The sequence below is a fragment of the Cydia fagiglandana genome, chromosome 2 (genome assembly GCF_963556715.1).
Source record: "Cydia fagiglandana chromosome 2, ilCydFagi1.1, whole genome shotgun sequence".
Lineage (NCBI taxonomy): Eukaryota > Metazoa > Arthropoda > Insecta > Lepidoptera > Tortricidae > Cydia > Cydia fagiglandana.
The window spans coordinates 16,249,139-16,269,586 of record NC_085933.1 but is presented as its reverse complement, the minus strand read 5'-3'; the positions used below and the strand labels follow the sequence as shown (position 1 = coordinate 16,269,586).

Genomic DNA, 20,448 nt, shown 5'->3' with positions numbered 1-20,448 from the left:
TTTGCACGATATGGCTGGTGTTCGCTCGGCATATCATGAAATGCCGGCGTTTCATGATCTGCCTAGGAATATCACCACTTGAGGCTTGCACGATATGGCTGGTGTTCGCTAGGCAGATCATGAAATGCCGGCGTTTCATGATCTGCCTAGGAAAATCTACCCCGTGAGGTTTGCACGATATGGCTGGTGTTCGCTAGGCATATCATGAAATGCCGGCGTTTCATGATCTGCCTAGGAATATCACCCCTTGAGGTTTACACGATATGGCTGGTGTTCCCTAGGCATATCATGAAATGCCGGCGCTTCATGATCTGCCTAGGAATATCACCGCTTGAGGTTTGCACGATATGGCTGGTGTTCGCTCGGAAGATCATGAAATGCCGGCGTTTCATGATCTGCCTATATACCCTAATTTACCGAAACCGAAATATACCCTATATTTGACAACTCGCTGAAAATTCCCAAGTCAAGTTGTGCACATGTTTGGTGTATAGTTTTGTCACAAATTTAACCTATTTTCTGCTAAAAATAGCAGGGTGGCCATAAGTATTTTAAATTTTTCTACATTAACGAATTTGCTTAAAATTGTCGTTTTAGGCAATAGCTAGTTTGTTACTGCACGACACCTTGCACTTTGAGACTATGCGCTGAAACTTGGCACAGTTGATTGTTAGCTGGTCTTGAGCAGATACAGACCGGGAGCCGTCGAGAGCCACGTCTCATTTAGTGGGGGGGGGGGGAGGGGAAGTTCGACGCCGCCGCGCTTCACTTGGAGCAACATTTCTCTAAAACTATACCTATTAGGGCATGTGATATATCATTTTCGGATAAATTAAGGATGAGAAATCTAGTTTTGGAACTAAAACAATGCACTTTCTAACAAAAAAAAGCGTAAAGTAGAAAAGACTAAAAAACGTATTTGTGATTTTTTTCATAATTACCATGTTTTTTTTAAAGTGTAGCAGGAATCCGAAAACAAAAAATACAGTTGTAAAGCTACACTTATTACGTTTAAGAAAATATATAGTTTATTATACAAAACTGTTGATAAATGGGAGATAAAAAATAATAATAAGCGTGGGTCAGAGTGATCACAATACAAAATACTATGAATGTGGGAAAGTTACTTATAATTTGTTCTACAATCGTTTATTTTTTTAGTTTTTCGTAAATAACTCGTAAACGGTAGCCCACAGCAAAAAATAACCTTTTACGTAAATAATCTGTTTCAGATTTCTTATAAAATAAGTGGTACTGTTTTCAGACTCCTGCTACACTTTAAAAAAAAAACATGGTATCTAATTATGAAAAAATCACAAATACGTTTTTTAGTCTTTTCTACTTTGCGCTTTTTTTTGTTAGAAAGTGCATTGTTTTAGTTCCAAAACTAGATTTCTCATCCTTAATTTATACGAAAATGGTATATCACATGCCCTAATAGGTATAGTTTTAGAGAAATGTTGCTCGAAGTGAAGCGCGGCGGCATCGAACTTCCCCCCTCCCCCCCACTAAACGAGACATGGCTCTCGATGTCTACCGGTTTGTATCTGCTCAAGACCAGCTAACAATCAACTGTGCCAAGTTTCAGCGCATAGTCTCAAAGTGCAAGGTCCCCATACAACGTTGTGCACTGTCAAACTAGCTACAAAGTTTCCCCTGGTGGCAAAGTTGGCTATATTCACGGAATTTATTATGATATTGATATTGGATCCAATTGTATTAATTGATAATAATGATAATGGATTCAATTACAAAGAAAACTGAAAGGTAAATATTTTTGTAGGTATAGTAGTACATGGTACATTTCCATTCCCTTGTTCAATGTTGTGCATACTAAAATATGTAGAGATGCCCCGAATAGTGAATTTGGCTGAATACCGAATACCGAATATACGTCTCCCCTCTCGGCCGAATACCGAATATTCGGTGACCGAATATTCGGCATGACATGCGAACATTTTGAGTCACAATTATTATGAAAACTGTCCGCCAACAAATCACAACGTTTGTTAAGATTATGTTTTTATATTGAACAGAATCAATTAATGTAATTAGAGTGAATCAAATCAGGCCCATGATAAAAATAAAATAATTTGGAGTCAACAAATGCACAAAAACGTGTCTTCGTATTTAACTACTTTCCTAGAATACATTTTAAATATTAAATAAGTTATATAGTTTTTGGTTATTTTTTTTGTGTAATTTTTCTTTTTAGGTAGTTGCAACAGATATTCGGTATTCGGCCGAATAGTAAGCAACATTCGGCCGAATACCGAATATTCGGTAAATTCGCCGAATAGGCCGAATACCGAATAGTTGCCGAATATTCGTGACATCTCTACTAATATGTTCTAGCCTCTTCAAAGCCCGGCCGACCGACCAAGCCCCCGGCCCGCGGCCCCGTGACCGTAACGCCGGCGGGTGCGGTCCGCGGCTCGTGGATGGTCTCGCGGCTCGGGCGCCGCTTCCAGGCCTACCGCGGGATCCGCTACGCGCAACCGCCAGTTGGAGAGCTACGATTCCAGGTTTGTTCTCCTGTGGTATAGCGGTAGTCTGTGAAGATTTAGGTATCTACAATCTCTTTACTGACCTGCAACTCTGACCTTCACCGCTGAATAGCTGCTAGATGACAAGATAAGTAATAAAATAAAAGGTACCTAGGTGGTATTGTGGTAAGATGGGTTTCATTGTTCTATAAATTGTATAAAAGGTACTTACTTACTTTTGCTGGGGCTAGCTCTCCGTCTACTGTTCTTGGTGAACGAACTCCGTTATTGATTCAGTTGAAATAAAAAAAAACGGGCAAGTGCGAGTCGGACTCGCGCACGAAGGGTTCCGTACCACAATGCAAAAAAAAAAAACGGTCACCCACCCAAGTACTGACCACTCCCGACGTTGCTTAACTTTGGTCAAAAATCACGTTTGTTGTATGGGAGCCCCATTTAAATCTTTATTTTATTCTGTTTTTAGTATTTGTTGTTATAGCGGCAACAGAAATACATCATCTGTGAAAATTTCAACTGTCTAGCTATCACGGTTCGTGAGATACAGCCTGGTGACAGACAGACGGACGGACGGACGGACGGACGAACGGACGGACGGACAGCGAAGTCTTAGTATAGGGTCCCATTTTACCCTTTGGGTACGGAACCCTAAAAAAGGTGAGGTAAATAACCGATAACAATAATAGTTTAATTATTCACTAGTTTTCCTACAATGACGTCATGCATGATACACCTAGCTACCTATCCTATATTCGCAGGTACTTGCACATGCATACTGTAGCGAATAAATGCGAGTGGACTTTTTAGTATTTCTTTATTGTAGTAAAAAGACTGCGTCACCAACAATGACTTTACGATGAACAAACTAAAAACAGTAAAATGGGGACTATGTACTATAGTATTTTGCACCTTTCGAACTCTTTGGTGAGGACGTATAGAAATATGTTATGGATTGATGACGTCACTATTTAGAACTCTTCTAATTGCCGTTTCAGTAATAATGGCTGATTGGAGAATTTTGCACTTTTATTTTATTGGATATCTTAATAATCGTTCAGTTTATACTGAGATTGGGCCATTTTTTAGGGTTCCGTACCCAAAGGGTAAAACGGGACCCTATTACGAAGACTTCGCTGTCCGTCCGTCCGTCCGTCCGTCCGTCCGTCTGTCACCAGGCTGTATCTCGCGAACCGTGATAGCTAGACAGTTAAAATTTTCACAGATGATGTATTTCTGTTGCCGCTATAACAACAAATACTAAAAACAGAATAAAATAAAGATTTAAATGGGGCTCCCATACAACAAACGTGATTTTTGACCAAAGTTAAGCAACGTCGGGAGTGGTCAGTACTTGGATGGGTGACCGTTTTTTTTTTTGCTTTTTTTTTAGTTTTTTTTACATTATGGTACGGAACCCTTCGTGCGCGATTCCGACTTGCACTTGCCCGGTTTTTAGAATCATATTAACATATGTTTCTTTGAAACCATTATTTCCATGATTCTTTGTTACTTGCAACAGGCCTATTTAACTGAAGTTAATCTCACTTACTTTCACAGCCCCCAGTCGACATGACAACATACCCATCAGAGGTAGATGCCAGCGCAGACGGACCGGCATGCCCATTGCCCGTCGAACCCGGCGAATATTATGTCGACGAGGACTGTCTCATGATCAATGTCTACACTCCAGAAAACAACAGGTAATGAGGAACATTATCTTCTTCCTTCCCAAAGGTTCGTGTCATTTTTATAAAAAATATTTTTAAAAGAATGACAGGTTCTGACAACTTGTCCAATGTAGCCCATTGGAAGCGTAATAAACTTAACATTTACGCTTCGCGCCAATAAACAGCTTATGTACATATTATGTACGCCTACAGTTACAGTTTATGCTCCCATATTATGCTCGTTTCATACACAGACTTGACTTGTTTCCAGTTGCCGTAAGCTGCCAGTAATATTTTTCATCCACCCGGGAGGTTTCTACTCGATGACGGGACGCTCCGACCTCTTTGGGCCTGATTACCTGCTTGATAGAGACATCGTTTTGGTTACCATCAACTACCGATTGGCCTCTCTTGGTAATCACAATATTTATTTTCATAATTTCTTTCTGGTCAATAAATATAAAGTATTTGTGTCAAGAAGAACTGATTGCATTACTGAATTTTGAGGCCTAAGACTATGCAAAAATATAGGTACACCTGTATAAAAGTAAGATCAGAAGTAGGTATCTTTGTTAAGACCGTTACGCGCATTGTTAACTTTAAATTACTGATTGGTGGTGAGTGCGTGGCCTACTAGCGTTTCAAACTCTTCTTTTTAGGTTTTCTTAGCACTGGTGACGAAGTAGCACCCGGCAACAACGGCTACAAGGACCAAGTTTCGGCGCTTCGTTGGGTGAAACGAAATATTGCTGCATTCGGCGGTGACCCGGGAAAAGTCACCATTGCTGGATGCAGTGCTGGATCAATCAGTGTAATGTTACACATGATTTCTCCAATGTCTAAAGGTACCCCTACTACCCCTCAATGCTTTATTTTGGGAATTATTTTATCCAACCAAATTCACTGCTCAATTTTATTTAAACTCCAAATGCAAACTATAGAATCGTTAGAGATCGCCAAGAGACACCGATCCATTACGACACATCTAATATTTCTATGATATTTTGCAGGATTGTTCCATCGAGGTATTGCCATGTCCGCCTCCCCTATGGGTAAGGAACCACTACCCTCGCACCAATTTCATTTGGCGCAAAAGCAAGCAAAGATCCTCAATTGTCCTACCAACTCTTCGCGAGCCATTGTCGACTGTCTGAAGACCAAGTCCTGGCAAGAAATGGGCAATTCACTTCTAGGATTCTGGGATGTAAGTTTACATGTTTTTATCCTAATCCTAACTGTTCTATCGAATTGTTTAGCCAGGTACTGAACCCGCGGGGCTATTATTATTGTAAAGACGGCGAGCTTCAAGAAGGAAAAGACTCAGGAACTTTAATGACTTTATTTACTGTAATCACTAACAATTACGAAAACTATTTATGTTATCAGATCTTAATATTCCAGTTATAATTTTAGTAACCCACAAGCGTAGCGTCTATCTCTGCCAACGTCTACTCTCTCTCTCTAACTTCCCGCCGGCCGGCGTTAGCGGACGGTGCCTCAAACTATGGCGCCACTGTCAGTATGCGTTGGCAGAGATTAGATTTTTTTAAAACAATTTAGATACTAATTTAAATATTATGAACATTATTACATTAACAAATTAATCATAAATTGATATATAAATAAAACGGTAATTCTAACAATTCGGCCATCCGCAACATGTACGCGTCCCGTGTACAAGATAAGTAGATAAATTGACAAATTGATATACATCACGAAATCATTACTAACGGGCCAATACAATCTATATAAGTACTTTTACTTGGTTAAAATCACTTCTATTAAGAAATACATTTTTTTTTTATATAATTAATTTATTATATAAACTTAGATATGCGGTACAAGTCACGTCTACCTTGAAACCGTCACCAACTTAATTAACCACGAAATTAGTGGTACAAGTCGCTACTACCTTGAAACCACGTCAATCGTGGCGCAGTTCAAGTCGCTTCTACCTTGAGCCTGCCTCTACTGAAACTATATAAAACTTATAAATGCAGTACAAGTCGCTTCTACCTTGAAACCGCAATAAACAATCAACCATGAAATTAGTGGTACAAGTCGCTACTACCTTGAAACCACTAAATTACCTTACAACTAATGACAGTCCAAGTCGCTTCTACCTTGAGTCTGTCATACTCTTTATTGGCAGCCTAGGATAAAAAGCATATATCCATAACCATTGGCACAATATTCATTCATCTCATCACATTAAAGAAAACTACTGGAAAGTTACTCACGACACAGTCTCTCCTTCATCACTACTACTAGGGGAGGAATCAAGATTTGCTCTGTCAAAACTGAGCCACGCCTTCATTTTATCCACAGAAACGACAGCACAATATTTTCGGTTCGACTTCTTTGTTAAGGGCGCATCTTCTACCTGATACCGATCGTTATCTAGGACCGCGGTGACACGATATGGTCCTTGATACTTAGGTACAAGTTTTCGACTTTGACCAGTCGACGGAACTTCCCGTTTAATACTTACTAGATCGCTAATTTTGAATTTTAACGGTGTACTAGCTTTTTTGTCATATGCTTGTTTTTGTTTTTCCTGATATTCTGTAATATGCTTGTTAATATTTTCCCTTATCTCGTCAACCGTACTACTACAAATTAAATGTTCATTATCTAAATAGGTCTTGATTCTACCTTCTGAACTACCTGTCAAAGATGTACCAAATAAAGCTTGTGCGGGAGTTGTACCTATTCCTTTGTTCAATGTGTTATTTAGACCCCATTGTACGTCAGGCACACTTAAATCCCATTTACGCTCGTCCTGACCTAGGCATTTAGCTGTGAGTGCATCAAGTAACGTACGATTGTATCTCTCAACCTGTCCGTTTGCTCTTGGTGTAGCCACAGCATTGAGAATATGTTTGGTCCCCAACTCATCAATGAACGCCTGAAACTTGCTACTAGTGAAACACGATCCGCGATCTGAAATTATCCGCTTTGGTACTCCAAAGATACTAAAATAATCGCGTAACCGGTTAACCCTATAATCTAAAGCATCTAAACTATGTTCTGAGCTACTTATTTGCAAACATGTACTATCTTTGTACACTACGATATAAGGTAGTTCGGTAAAAGTTTGCCCAACAAGTAGAGGTTTTTCTAAAAAATTATCCGGGACAATCAAACATTCTACGTGTGCCTTTGCTGCATCTACTTCTATTTCTAGTGTGCATTTACCTAACGGTCTAACAATGCCATCACCGAATCCTTTCAAGGGATCTAACGTGGTATCATCTTCCCATAATAAGGATAATTCTCGCGCAAACGTTGCCGTGATCATTGTTTCTGCGCTACCAAAATCAACAAAACACTCGCAAACAATTTTATTAACCAAGGCTCGCTTAAAGTACTTAGCCGACTTTGTGTCAGATACTTCTAATACACGCATAACTGGTTTTGAGGTTTTGGTAGCGTTTTCGGCATCCTTATTATTGGTTCGACAATTTTCAGTCAAATGACCAAAACGCATGCACTTACCGCATTTTACAACGGGTTTAGGACACTGAGATTTATAATGTCCGTCTTGTAGACAGTTAAAGCACTTTATAGGCCTATCATTACTAGCCGTGTTCATATTGCCTAGTTCTAATTTAGTAACTTTTGCTTTTCGGTCACCGTACGTACTATTCTTGGCGCTCTTCAAAAAAGGCAATAGTTGATCCGGATTATCGAAACGAGCTGCTTCAGCCCCTAAGCGAACACTACGGTCGTCTATCCCAAACACTAAACAATCGACGGCCCTCTTGCCAGTAATCCCGCAACGGTTTAACAACATTATCTTATCATAGAAATATTCTTCTAAGGAATCGTTAAACCTAGCACGTTTGGCAAGCATTGTCGTAAGTAACTGTCCATAATTATCATCACTAGGGAATGCTAGTTTCAACTTTTCCTGCCACTCTTGCCAGGAGAACATAACTGTCGAGAGGCCAGCGTACCATTTTTGAGCCAGACCCTTAAGTTTTGGTAACGCAAAGTGAACTGTTTGACGATCGTCCCAGTTATATATAACTGCGCACTCGTTCACTTTGTGTATCCACATCGCGATTGTTTGTTCCTTACAGGCTGGATCAAATTCAGGTACTGTATTTTGATTTGACAATTTTTCATTAGATCCTTTTCCACCAATGGTACGCAAAGCCTCTACAAGTTGTAAAATGGTAACATTATTACTGGGAACAGGCAGAGTACTCGGAGACTCGCGTACAGGTCCGCTCTCGCGTCGGCCCCCTTGTAGCGAGGATGACACCGCCGCAGCCCTGCTGTGAGCCCCTTGTCTCTCGCTACGCTGCCGCTGGCCGCGCGAGCGAGACCTGCTTGGACGACCGCGTCCCCGGTGACTGCTACGGCTGCGTGTCCGACGCCTGTCGCAGCCGTCGCTGCGGGACCGGCGTCTGCTGGCACGCTCCCGTGTCCGCTGACTGCTCCGGCTGCGCTGTCGTCGCGTGCCGCCACGTCGACTGCGCGAACGGTAGTTACTGGCTCGGTCGCGTGTCCGATGGTAGCTACGACTACGCGAGTGACGACCTCCTCGTCTTTCTGCGTGCCTGGTCCTGCTGCGTGACTGGTGCTCACCAGAAGGTGGCGTCGTCAGTACACGCGACCTTCTCTGCTCAGGCCCCATTTCCTGAAATATACATTTCTAGCACAAATCTCTGTCTTTGAACCAACATAAAAACGACGGTAGCATGAAGCAACAAGCATTATAAGAGATACACTAAAAAAAACGAACATACACGGCACAGAGTTACAGTTTTATTTAGTACTATGTATGTAGTCATATGTAAAATACAAGAAACCCATACCCAGAAGCATGATTTCGTAGTACAAAACAATTCCATAGTGTAAATAATATAATTAATGTATTAATATTAGCAAGAAATATCATATATATCAGATTTAATTGAATAAATAGCCTTTTGTAAAAAAAACGTGAATAAACTATCCCCGTTTAACAACCTCTCTTTTTATTTCGTAATCAAACACAAAACTTCCATTGTTGTATTGTAAAACAAAATAAGAATAATAAAGCAAAAAGTGCCCAGAGAGAGAAACAAAAACGCCTCATTTTTACACTTAATATACTATTAAATACCATAATAAATACACCATGTATAGTATACAATGTATATAGTATACAAAAGAAAAACAATGGAATAGTATAATTATAAAATATCGTATTCATTTGTATTTTATTTTATTTATCTTATTTTGTACTTATAAACAAGTCCGCCATTTTTACTATCATATATTATGCAATAAAGATTACAACATAAATAGATAAATACAAAATAATATATAAATAAAACGGTAATTCTAACATTATGCATTACCTTTTTTACTTTATCAAACTGCACAACGGGACTTAATCGCGTACTTATTTAAGTTTTAAGATTTACCTCCGACGTTTCGAGGACGGCGTTGTCCCCGTGGTCTCGGAGAAGACTGGCTCAAGTTGACATCAACATCTTCTAGCCGCGCGAGTTTTTCGAACTACCCGCACTTGGTCTTGTTTATCAGTTTGAACGTTTTGCGCACTAGGGATGTCACTCTGTCGACACACAACACTAACGATATTCGATTTATCGACTGTCGATATTCGTTTCCGCTTACATTTACTAATGACTGGATTCCATTGGGTTGTGCAGTTTGATAATGTTTAATAATCGTGAAAGTTTAAATCAGTGTTTTACCTTTTTTACTGTTTTTAGTGTTCCGTACAAAACTTTGTTTACGGAACACTTATGGGATCACTTCGGTCTTGCAAATCAGTTAAATACGTTTTTCTCAGAGACCGTTTGACATAGATACCTAAAATTTGGAACAGTTATAGCAATTACCACCACTCATATTGTAAATAAGTCAAAACTGCTTATTTCTTATTAAAGGGGGAAATTTAGGGGGTTGAGAGGGGTAGGCTGAAACTTTTTTCATTTGTAAGAATCGTGTGGGGTACCATTAGAAAGCTTGCAAAAAATTTAGTCGATGGACTGATTTTGACTTCATTTTAGACTGCAATAGTTTCGTCAAAAAATGCATTTAAAGTTGCAAGTTTTCATACAAAAATTTTCACCTCTGTCCTGGCGATTTTCGCGAAAACTATAGCTAACAGGCAGCTGACCAGTCAATACCCAACTTAAAGAAGCATGGAGACGGCGGGAAAATTATCAGCTTAACTTTATCTTTATTAGTTTTTCAACTGCAGCTTGACCTTTGGTTGCTTAGGGCTAGCTAACTGATGCTTACACTGGTCATTCATATTAGGCGAGAAACATCCTTAGTTAAAACTTTGGCATTGAAATTTATGACTTATATCTTTGACACAAAGTTTAATTCTGCTTGCTTATTTTTGTGGGATATTAAATTTTATCTCAATAGCCTACTATAAGTACGAGAGAGATCTACAAAATACGACCTTATTATATTGCAAATAAGTTTCAATTTCGAACGGGCTTTCCAACCAATGGACTAGGCATCTCAAAAATCTGAAAAATTCAAATTAAGAATTCCGTTCTTGACTGTCGTTGTGTTTTTTTTTCCACAATAGGACACATAGAGTTAGTAAGGCGTATAGAGATAATAAAGTCATTTAATATTTATGAACAGCTTTGGCCTCATGTATAGATTTTATTGAGAGTATCTGATACACAATATTCCTTTTCATTAAGTACCTACCATTACATTTCTGTATTAATTGTATAATTATAATATCTATTAATTATATTCAGTACTTACGTATATTTTTGAACGGATCGGTGAGCAACAAGATTCAGGGCTATAACCGCGAAAATAGAAGTTCGCAAATTGCGAGCATTTTTCTCTGTCACTCTAATTACGCCTTCATTGGAGTAAAAGAGAAAGATCCCCGCAAATTGCGAATTTCGGTTTTCGCGGTAGCCCCTCAGTCCTGTTACGAAAAAATAATTTTGGAAGGCATTAATAGTATATGACAGTTAAATATCACAGTTTTTAGAAACAAAGGTAAAATTGACGAAATATTTAAAGTAAGCCGATCTTGTTTTTTAGCAGTTCTAAATAATATTAAAGTCTATATATATGGCATAGAACTAGAAACAAAATCAAATAAAAAATAATAATGAGTTCTAAATTCAAATTGAAGGAGTATACATTTAAGGTATTATAGGCCAAGCGCGCACCACGATATTAATTTTTGCGACACGATTTTAGAATCGCGCTGTAATATATCGCAGAAAATTCACTGCGCGCACTGCGATGAAAAAGTCGACGATTTGTTCATTCTCAACATGGATTTCGTACCAGTCGCTTGTCATGAAATGAAACGTGTCTTTAATATGCGATTGCTGTATGACTTTGAGCATTTATAACACAAAGGTGATCCCCGTCTATTTCCATAATTAAATGGTCAACATCTAGCGTCTCATTTTGAGACTCCATTGGAGATGCAGGTGCCGAGATGTTGGGGTTTGGAGAGCGAAATGCCGACTGAGGTCCGGCCGGGGTGCGATTTTATTATCATAGTGCGCGCGGGGCCATACAACTCCGCATGCTGCAATTCACTTTGCGACAATCGCGTCGCGAACAATCGCGGAAAAATGTGACAAATCACAATTTTAAAATCGCTGCGATTTTTTTGTCGCATATGTGCGCACTAACATATAAACACATGCGTTGCATTTCTGCGACAAAATTATCGCAGGACAAAAAATCGTGGTGCGCGCTTGGCCTTACTCTAAATTATTATAATACATCAAGCATTCGCGAGATGCTCGACTTCGGTATTCAAACACAAAGCAATAGTACAAGAATCTAACTAAATGCAAAGGCCGAAGGAGCGATTCGAAGATCCGAAGCGTCCGACAGACGCGCGCCTCCCGTAACTTTTCCAAGTATTTTTAAGTACAAGTGTCTAAGTCGCAAGATCTAAAGGCTGAAGTCGCATTGGGCCGAAAGCCCGAAGCATCCAGGAGGTCAGTTCTAAACACAGGTAATTAATACAAGTGTCTAAATGCGAAGGCCGGAGGCCGAGCTCCGCGTAGGGCCGAAGGCCCGAAGCCTGCAAGATGTCAGTGGTTAAACACAGAACTGACAGTCTGGACGCTTCGGGCCTTCGGCCCTACGCGGAGCTCGGCCTTCGGCCTTCGCATTTAGATACTTATACTATTGTTCTGTGTTTAAGTACTAACATCCTGGACGCTTCGGGCCTTCGGCCCTACGCGGAGCTCGGCCTTCGGCTTTCGCATTTAGACACTTGTACTATTGTTCTGTGTTAAAGCACTGACATCCTGGACGCTTCGGGCCTTCGGGCTATTTACGCGGAGGTCGGCCTTTGGCCTTCACATTTAGACACTTGTACTATTGCTCTGTGCTAAAGCGATGACATTTTGCTAAAGCTCGGCCTTCGGCCTTCGCACTTAGACACTTTGTACTATTGTTCTGTGTGTGTAGTTGAATACGGTATCCTAAAAACAGGCAAACAACCTCTGTAAAATGTAACGATGCGAGCGGTACGGCTACCATCAGTTTGGCATTGACATAAACGCTACCGTGGGCGTGAACGTAATTTACTTTCTATGCATCTCGCTCGTACTGACATATTAGTGCGAAAGAGATATACCTATAGGAAGTAAATTACGTTCACGATATCGTTTATGTCAATGCCAAACTGATGGTAGCCGTACGGAACACTAAATGCCTCGAGCTATCTCGGGCTTGGCCAAATTATTTTTTTCAGGAGTCCGCCTACGATGCCATAAGTTTTTGGAACCCTGTAGTGGAGCCGGACGTAGGCCAGCCGCGCTTCCTCGCTGTGCAGCCTGACGAGGCAGTACGTAAGGGCAACATGCACGCAGTACCAATGCTCATCAGCCAAACCGAGGACGAGTTCTTCTATATGGCATTCAGTGAGTTATAATTTTAAAGAAAGAGTTTAACAGTCAACTCATCGATATAAATTCGATAGACACATAATGTAATTTGCAAAAGAATCACTTGAAGAAAAAACCTGGCCTACGCCACTGAAAAGTTTCATTCCGCATTTCGCCATTCTTTAACGCGCATCAGCTGACCGGCCAGACTGTGTCTAGCTGCGATAAGGATTTAAATATAAGTAAACAAATACTTGTATGCAATAAATCGATGGCAGAAGCGGTAAAAGCGTCTAAACCGTCAAGTGAACCTTCTAAGTCCCTGAAAGAGGAGGACTGGCAGCTTGTTGAGGGAAAGAAGCGTAAAAGTAAGCTAAAGATGCAATTTAAGTCGAAATTAGGATCTGCGAACGACTTTAATGACAAGTTCAGAGCAGCGGACACAAAGGTACCGATGTTCATAACGAAGGTACATAAGAACACGCTGGAATCTGACATATGCGGATATATTTTTTCAAAGACGAATGAAAACGTTGTTTTAGAAAAACTTAATATAAGGAGAAAAGATGACCACAGTGCATACAAATTCTTTGTTAATAAAGAAAAATTACCGATGTTTTTGAATGCAGAAATCTGGCCTAAAGGCATTATTTTCAAGCGGTTTGCGCATTATAAGCAGCGTGTTTTGAAAAGAGATAACGCTGTGAATGGCATTGAGGAAAATGAATCAAAATAATGTCTAGCAATGATATGTGTAAACTAGTATCGTTTAACTGCAAAAGTGTTAAACGCTCTGTTGATAGTGTACGTGAGTTATGCCGTTCTTATCACATATAGTAACAGCACCAGTCATGGGACATTTAAAAGGAAATTTGGAGTATTTATGATATTTCTCTTATACATGTAAATGGTCTACCGCTTAGCGTGTTAAAAGATGAAAGTCCTATCCGTCTTTCATGTTTTAGGCGTGTTGTATCAAAGATACTGCAATTAGTTTCCAAATATTTAACAAATTAAAACTATGCTTTTTTTCTCCAGTCATGGACACCAAAGTTCCAGTAATGGGCCCCCGGTAATGGACGTGGATCCAGTAATGGGCCCCCTATTATGGACATTGCTCTATCAGTATAAAATATTGAAATGGGGAATAAGTTACGGCAAAAAAAAACAATTTTTGGTATAAGCTTTTATCGCTGAATGTATTTTTCTTTCCACAGCCAATTATTATTGTATTAGATCCATCGAGACAATTCTAATATACCCAAACACGATTAGTTAGGGTTTGTTGCGATAAAGTTCCCATGGCCACCTCCTGTCTCCATCATCAGATCAGGTTCATGTTATCATAATACTGCATTATCATCCGATTTGCATACTTAATTACGTATACTTACACAAAATTTCAACTGAATCGGAAATCGAAAAGTGGCTCAAATTCAGCTACCAAGATTGGACCCACACTAACTAACAGGGCAAGTTAAATAAAAGTTTGGAAAAACGATATTAATTTATCCGAAGTCCGAGAATACCTCCTGATTTGACATATTTCGTAACTACATTTTAGTTCTGTATTGTTTAAGCATGAAATTATGGCATGGCAAGCATCATTCTGTCATTTGTCCCATCATAGGAGGTACGCAGTTTTACAGCTCCTATAATGGGATTGGGCCAAATACCCCTATTTTTTTACATCTGTGGAGTCACAACATAGTGTGTTGTTTTACCTTATCTCATGGTAAATGCAATTAACAAAACACATTCTAGTTTTCATCAAGTATTAATTAATTAAAAATTTATAAATTAACTCACCTCTCTTAGCGAAGTTGTTAAGAATTCGTAGTGGTATTTTTTTTCAGTGACACGACAACTTTTGGGTTGACGCCAATTTCTTAAAAAACAACCAAATTTAATAAAACTTCAAACTGAAACAGCTCTAGGACTCTTATTTATGATAATATACAGCCAGTGTTTATAAACTACTTTTAGATACTTATTTTAGAGGAATTATGTTTATTTGTCCCATTACTGGTTCCACGTCCATTATAGGGTCCACTACTATAATTGCGTTGCAAGAAATCTGGCTATTACACACTGAGATTTCGTTCTTAGATAGCATAGATACACATTTTAATTGTACGGGAACGTGTGCTATGGATACAACGTCGGGAATGCTGCGAGGCAGGCCGTATGGCGGAGTGGCACTACTATGGAGGAAATCCGCGTTTCAACAAGTGTCAGTGATAAAGTGTAGTAACCCGAGAATCTGCGCTATTAAGGTTTCCACGAGTGGCAGGTCTTTTATAGTGGTAAGCGTGTACATGCCTACGGACAAGTCAGAAAATTTGCCTGATTTTACGGATTGTCTTGGTGCGGTAAGTGCAATCATCAGTAGTGAAAACATTGAGACGGTATATGTACTTGGTGACTTTAACGCGCACCCGGGAGAGCCTTTCTATTCAGAACTTATAACTTTTTGCGGTGACGTTGACTGGCGTTGCGCGGACGTGGAAAAGTTAGGATTACAGTCAGGGACATATACTTTTGTCAGTGAGGCTCATGGTTCTCGACGCTGGCTCGATCATTGTGTAGTGTCGGATGCCGCGCTTGCTACTATTACGAATGTGTATGTTAAGTTGGACGTGTTATGGTCGGACCACTACCCGCTCATCATTGAATGCGATTTTAATGTTTTAAACATCCAGTCTTTTGATATAATAGTTAAAGATAAGGTGATTTGGGGTAACAGGGATGTGAAACAGAGGGACTTGTTCACAAGTGAATGTCATAAGCGATTAAGTAGCATAGATCTTCCTGCTTGTTTCCATGAATGTGCTTTTGCAAATAAATTATGTACAAATTATGAGCATAAGGCTGCTATCGATAACTTGTATATGAATATCATAGAAGCCTTGAGACGTTCGGCTGTAATTAGTAGCTCTAATACGAAGTGTAATAAAAATAAAGTTGTTATAGGTTGGAATAAACATGTCCGCGAGGCTCACGGGGAGGCCAGACGTATGTTTAAGGCATGGGTGTGGTACAATAGACCTAGTTCGGGTCCAGTATACGAGTCCATGATCGAGAGCAGAAAGTTGTTTAAATCCCGATTGAAATGGTGCCAAAAAAACCAGGATCAAATTAAGCTTGATAGGATGGCATCATTTCACTCTAAAAAAGACTTTAAGCAATTTTGGAAGTGTACGAATAGAATGAATACTAAACCTGGTCGTCCCGCGAGTGTCGATGGTATAAGTGACCCCAAACAGATTGCTGAACTTTTTAAAAATCAATTTTTGGTTCGCTCACCACTAGGACCATCACATGCAGGGTGCGAGGCTGAGACCATTACGATCGGGACTAAAATAACCGCCGAGGAGGTCACTAAAACGATAAAGAAAATGTCTGGAGGCAAATCCCCGGGTCACGATGGTCTCAGCATCGAACACCTGCAATGTGCGGGCCCACACCTACCTCGAGTGCTGGCAATGTTATATACATTATGTCTGGGGCATTCGTATTTACCGGCCGAACTAATGAAAACCGTTGTTGTTCCGATTGTTAAAAACAAGACTGGAGATACGTCGGACAAGACCAACTACAGGCCAATTTCACTTGCCACTGTTGTTGCAAAAATACTTGACAGTCTGCTTGATACACAACTAGATAAGTATATACAGCTGCACGACAATCAGTTCGGGTTTAGGCCCGGATTGTCGACTGAAAGTGCTATATTGTGTTTAAAGCAGACTGTTAGGTATTATACTGATAGAGACACACCTGTTTACGCATGCTTTCTCGACCTGTCGAGGGCTTTTGACCTGGTCTGTTATGATATACTATGGAGAAAGCTTGAGGAGATGGAGGTACCTCCAGATCTTATATCCATTTTCAAATTTTGGTACACAAGACAGGTCAATAGCGTTCGATGGGCGGGAGCGTTGTCGGAACCGTATAGTTTGGAGTGCGGGGTAAGGCAGGGAGGGCTAACCTCCCCGAAGCTCTTCAATCTATACGTAAATGGACTTATTGCCGAGCTCAGCAGCACACATGTCGGTTGCCATGTGCAGGGCGTTTGCATTAACAACATTAGCTACGCGGACGACATGGTGCTGTTGAGCGCGTCACCCTGTGGTCTCGCGAGGCTTATAACGGTCTGCGAGCAGTACGCTGCCGCACACGGTCTTAAATACAACTCTGTAAAGAGCGAAATGATGGTGTTTGGAGTCAGAGGTAAATGTCCATCAACAGTCCCAGTATTACAACTAAACAATAACCCGCTTAAGTTGGTAGACAATTTTAAATACCTGGGACATATGATTACCTCTGACCTCAAGGACGGTTCCGACGTCGAAAGGGAGCGCAGGGCACTGGCTGTAAGGGCGAACATGATTGCCCGCAGGTTTGCGTGTAGCTCACCGGCAGTAAAGATTACGTTGTTCCGAGCTTTTTGTACATCTTTTTACACCAGCAGTCTGTGGGTGAACTACACGCAAAAACAGTACAGTGCCCTGCGCGTACAGTATAATAATGCGTTTAGGGTGCTGATGGGGCTCCCTCGCTACTGCAGCGCGTCAACAATGTTTGCGGAGGCGCGCGTGGATAGTTTTGCTGCCATTATGCGCAAAAGAGCCACTTCATTGTTATGCAGAGTGAGGAACAGCACCAACAGCATCCTAGCCATGTATGCAGATAGGTTTGATGGGGCCTACCTGAACCACTGTGGTGCACTCCACATGTGCTTAAATTAAAATTAATTAATTTATATTATTATGTAAATATATATGTAATAGATAGTCAATAAGTTGTGTGTGTATACCTACTAACATTAGTTGTAAGATTAAAATGTGTCACTAACGAAATTGATCCTTTGTTGGTCTTAAATAAATCTAATTTAATTTAATTTAATTTAATTTTAGATTAATTTGCATTAGCTTAGCGATATATGCTAATACTCGCACCAGTATTGGCTATTGGCTTCAGCCATGAAACGAATATTCCTACATTTATGTAGCTATAAGTCGTGATTCATGTTTCTTCACAGGTGTCACAAGAAACAAAACTCTTCGTGATCGTCTGAATGCAGAATGGGAAAAAATAGCTCCGATTTCTTTTGCTCTCCCTGAGAAGAACTCCGCAGCAGCCAGTCGCCGTCTCAAGGAGGCGTACCTAAAGGGCAAACCAGTTGCAGACACCCCTGAGAGTAATAAAGGACTTGGGAAGTTGTATGGGGATAGCTGGATTGGACTTAATGTACACAGGTAAACCTAGCATTAGTCATAAGTCATGACGATAAAGATAATGAAAGTATTTATAAATAATAAAATGTTCTATTGTAGGATGGCGAACTTAATGTGTCGGCACTCACCGCAGCCGGTATGGTACAGCGTCTTCAGTTACATTGGCAACAACAGCTTCTACGAGGATCCGCTCACTGGCAAGCCAGCCGGTAAGTTCTAAAGCTATGGAAGGAGACTGGTTTAACGGGACTATAAGTAGTATGGCATTTTATAAAATGGACCGAAGATCTCGTCCAGATCGCAGAAAACCATTGATTGCTAATGAAGCAGACCGATAACATGACTTTGGTGTAAATGGCAACATTCCCTGATAGTGGGGAAATGCGACCTATTTTTCTTTACGCATAGCCACGCTATAAGCGACGTACGTGGCGAAAACGAACAGCGTGTCAAAAATGGAACGTATCGCTACCACTGACGTACCTATAATAAAAGAGTTCTATGGTCCCAATCAGTACAGGACTATAGTACTTTCGTTCCTTTTCCCTCTGCGCTGCGTTTGAAAGAGGTTTCCTGCCTGACCCTAGAGTTTAATGAATCCCAATATTAATTACAGGCGCGGCGCACCACGATGACTTGATCTACCTGTTCTCCATGAGGTACTTCCGAACCCCGATCAAGGCACGTTCGCCGCCGCCGCCCGCGCCGCAGGACCATATCATAGTGGACCGGATGACCGCCATCTGGTACACCTTTGCTAAACATGGGTAAGCACATGTGTACGGGTGTTTATTACTACATATTACTGCGTAATTGTTTTGAAGTTGAGAATGGCTGAAGATAAGTTGATTGGAATTATTTTACGAAGTGTGTAAACTAGGTACCTATAAGCATGGCAAGTGGGCAAATTACACATGTAAATTGTTGTGGATTCAAATTTTTATATTGAGTCAAACTGGTATCGCTCCGCTGAAGTATTTTGTTTAAATACCATTTCGGTGACAAACAAGCATACGGACCGCCTGATGGGAAGCGGTAAGCGATCACCGTAGCTTATGGATGTCTGCAACTCCCAAGCTGTTACATGCTCGTTCCTGATACTCTAAAAAACCTGTACACTCCTTTTTTAAAGTAGGTAATTATAATTCAATTTCGTTATAACTAGGCCACTTACATAATTATGTTTTATTTAGCCTATTGTAAGATAAAACATTTGATTATCTGCTCCCAGGGACCCGAACCCTCGTAAAGGCGAGTTGCCGGAGCTGTCCTCGCTGCACTGGCCCGCCATGAAGCCCGAGGACAGGAAGTACCTGAAGGTGGACCGCCAGTTCTCCGTGCACGAGAAACTGCACGAGGATCAGCTGCAAGTCTGGGACGAGCTCTACCCCATGCAGTTTTGATCTCACGTTATTTTAGGGAAACTTTACGATATTTACGTGTAAATAGGCGACATTTAAATAAAATATTTCCATATGTAAATAGTTAGTTACTTATTTGTCAATCACAGTGTGCTATAAATTAAATGACGCTGTGTAATCTTCCTGGCAATAAAATAATTATTTTATTAAATTTACTAAATTGTGTTATTTCATAAAAAAAAATTGATAAATTAAAAAATAAAGTATGTATATAGGTATTTAAAACATCGGACAAGTGCGAGTCAAACTTCGATTCGACAAGCGACGTTTGACGTATCGTGTTGATCTCCCGTTGATGTGGGAAAAATCATAAGTTCTCGAATACGTACAATGTAAAAATTTGACATTAACAATCCACAGTTAGGGTGACAAGCAAACCAAATTGAACCATCCTTAGTTTAGAGTTGAGTTTTGGTTGTACCAAATGATATTATCCACCGTTGATGGAATCAACACCCAGTATGCAATAAAATCAACTGTTGATTTGACGGGGATGAGAAATCTGACAGTTGTACATGTCGAATTTGGCCCCGGATCGACAACAAAGTGATCCTATAAGGGTTCCGTTGTTTTGGACCTACTTAAAAACAACAAAAAATATTTAATACATACAGTCAACGGTAAAAATATGGGTGTAGACAACTTACTCAAAAATATGTCCCATAGTTCTTAAGTCACTTACGTAAGAGTTATGGGACATACAGCTGGTCAAGCAGATCTTGTCAGTAGAAAAAGGCGACAAATTTGAAAAA

At 40.2% G+C, this 20,448-nt stretch overlaps 1 protein-coding gene across 3 annotated transcripts in view; it reads left to right on the top strand.

Annotated features, from left to right (window-relative positions):
- LOC134676989 (juvenile hormone esterase-like) overlaps positions 1-19,757 on the top strand; it is a 41,621-nt gene extending 21,864 nt beyond the window's left edge. Inside the window, exons 1-10 of one of the 3 annotated variants that reach the window (XM_063535392.1) lie at positions 2,371-2,525; positions 4,062-4,204; positions 4,443-4,585; positions 4,831-5,016; positions 5,182-5,375; positions 12,906-13,074; positions 18,080-18,296; positions 18,375-18,484; positions 18,892-19,042; positions 19,507-19,757. In XM_063535392.1, coding sequence (XP_063391462.1) covers positions 2,442-2,525; positions 4,062-4,204; positions 4,443-4,585; positions 4,831-5,016; positions 5,182-5,375; positions 12,906-13,074; positions 18,080-18,296; positions 18,375-18,484; positions 18,892-19,042; positions 19,507-19,678 — 1,569 coding nt within the window. In that variant the 5' untranslated portion in view covers positions 2,371-2,441 and the 3' untranslated portion in view covers positions 19,679-19,757. Of the gene's footprint in view, positions 1-2,370; positions 2,526-4,061; positions 4,205-4,442; positions 4,586-4,830; positions 5,017-5,181; positions 5,376-12,905; positions 13,075-18,079; positions 18,297-18,374; positions 18,485-18,891; positions 19,043-19,506 lie in introns of those variants that run through there. The other 2 variants (XM_063535374.1, XM_063535382.1) reach the window with 2 other exon arrangements.
- The last annotated feature ends 691 nt before the right edge of the window (positions 19,758-20,448 follow it).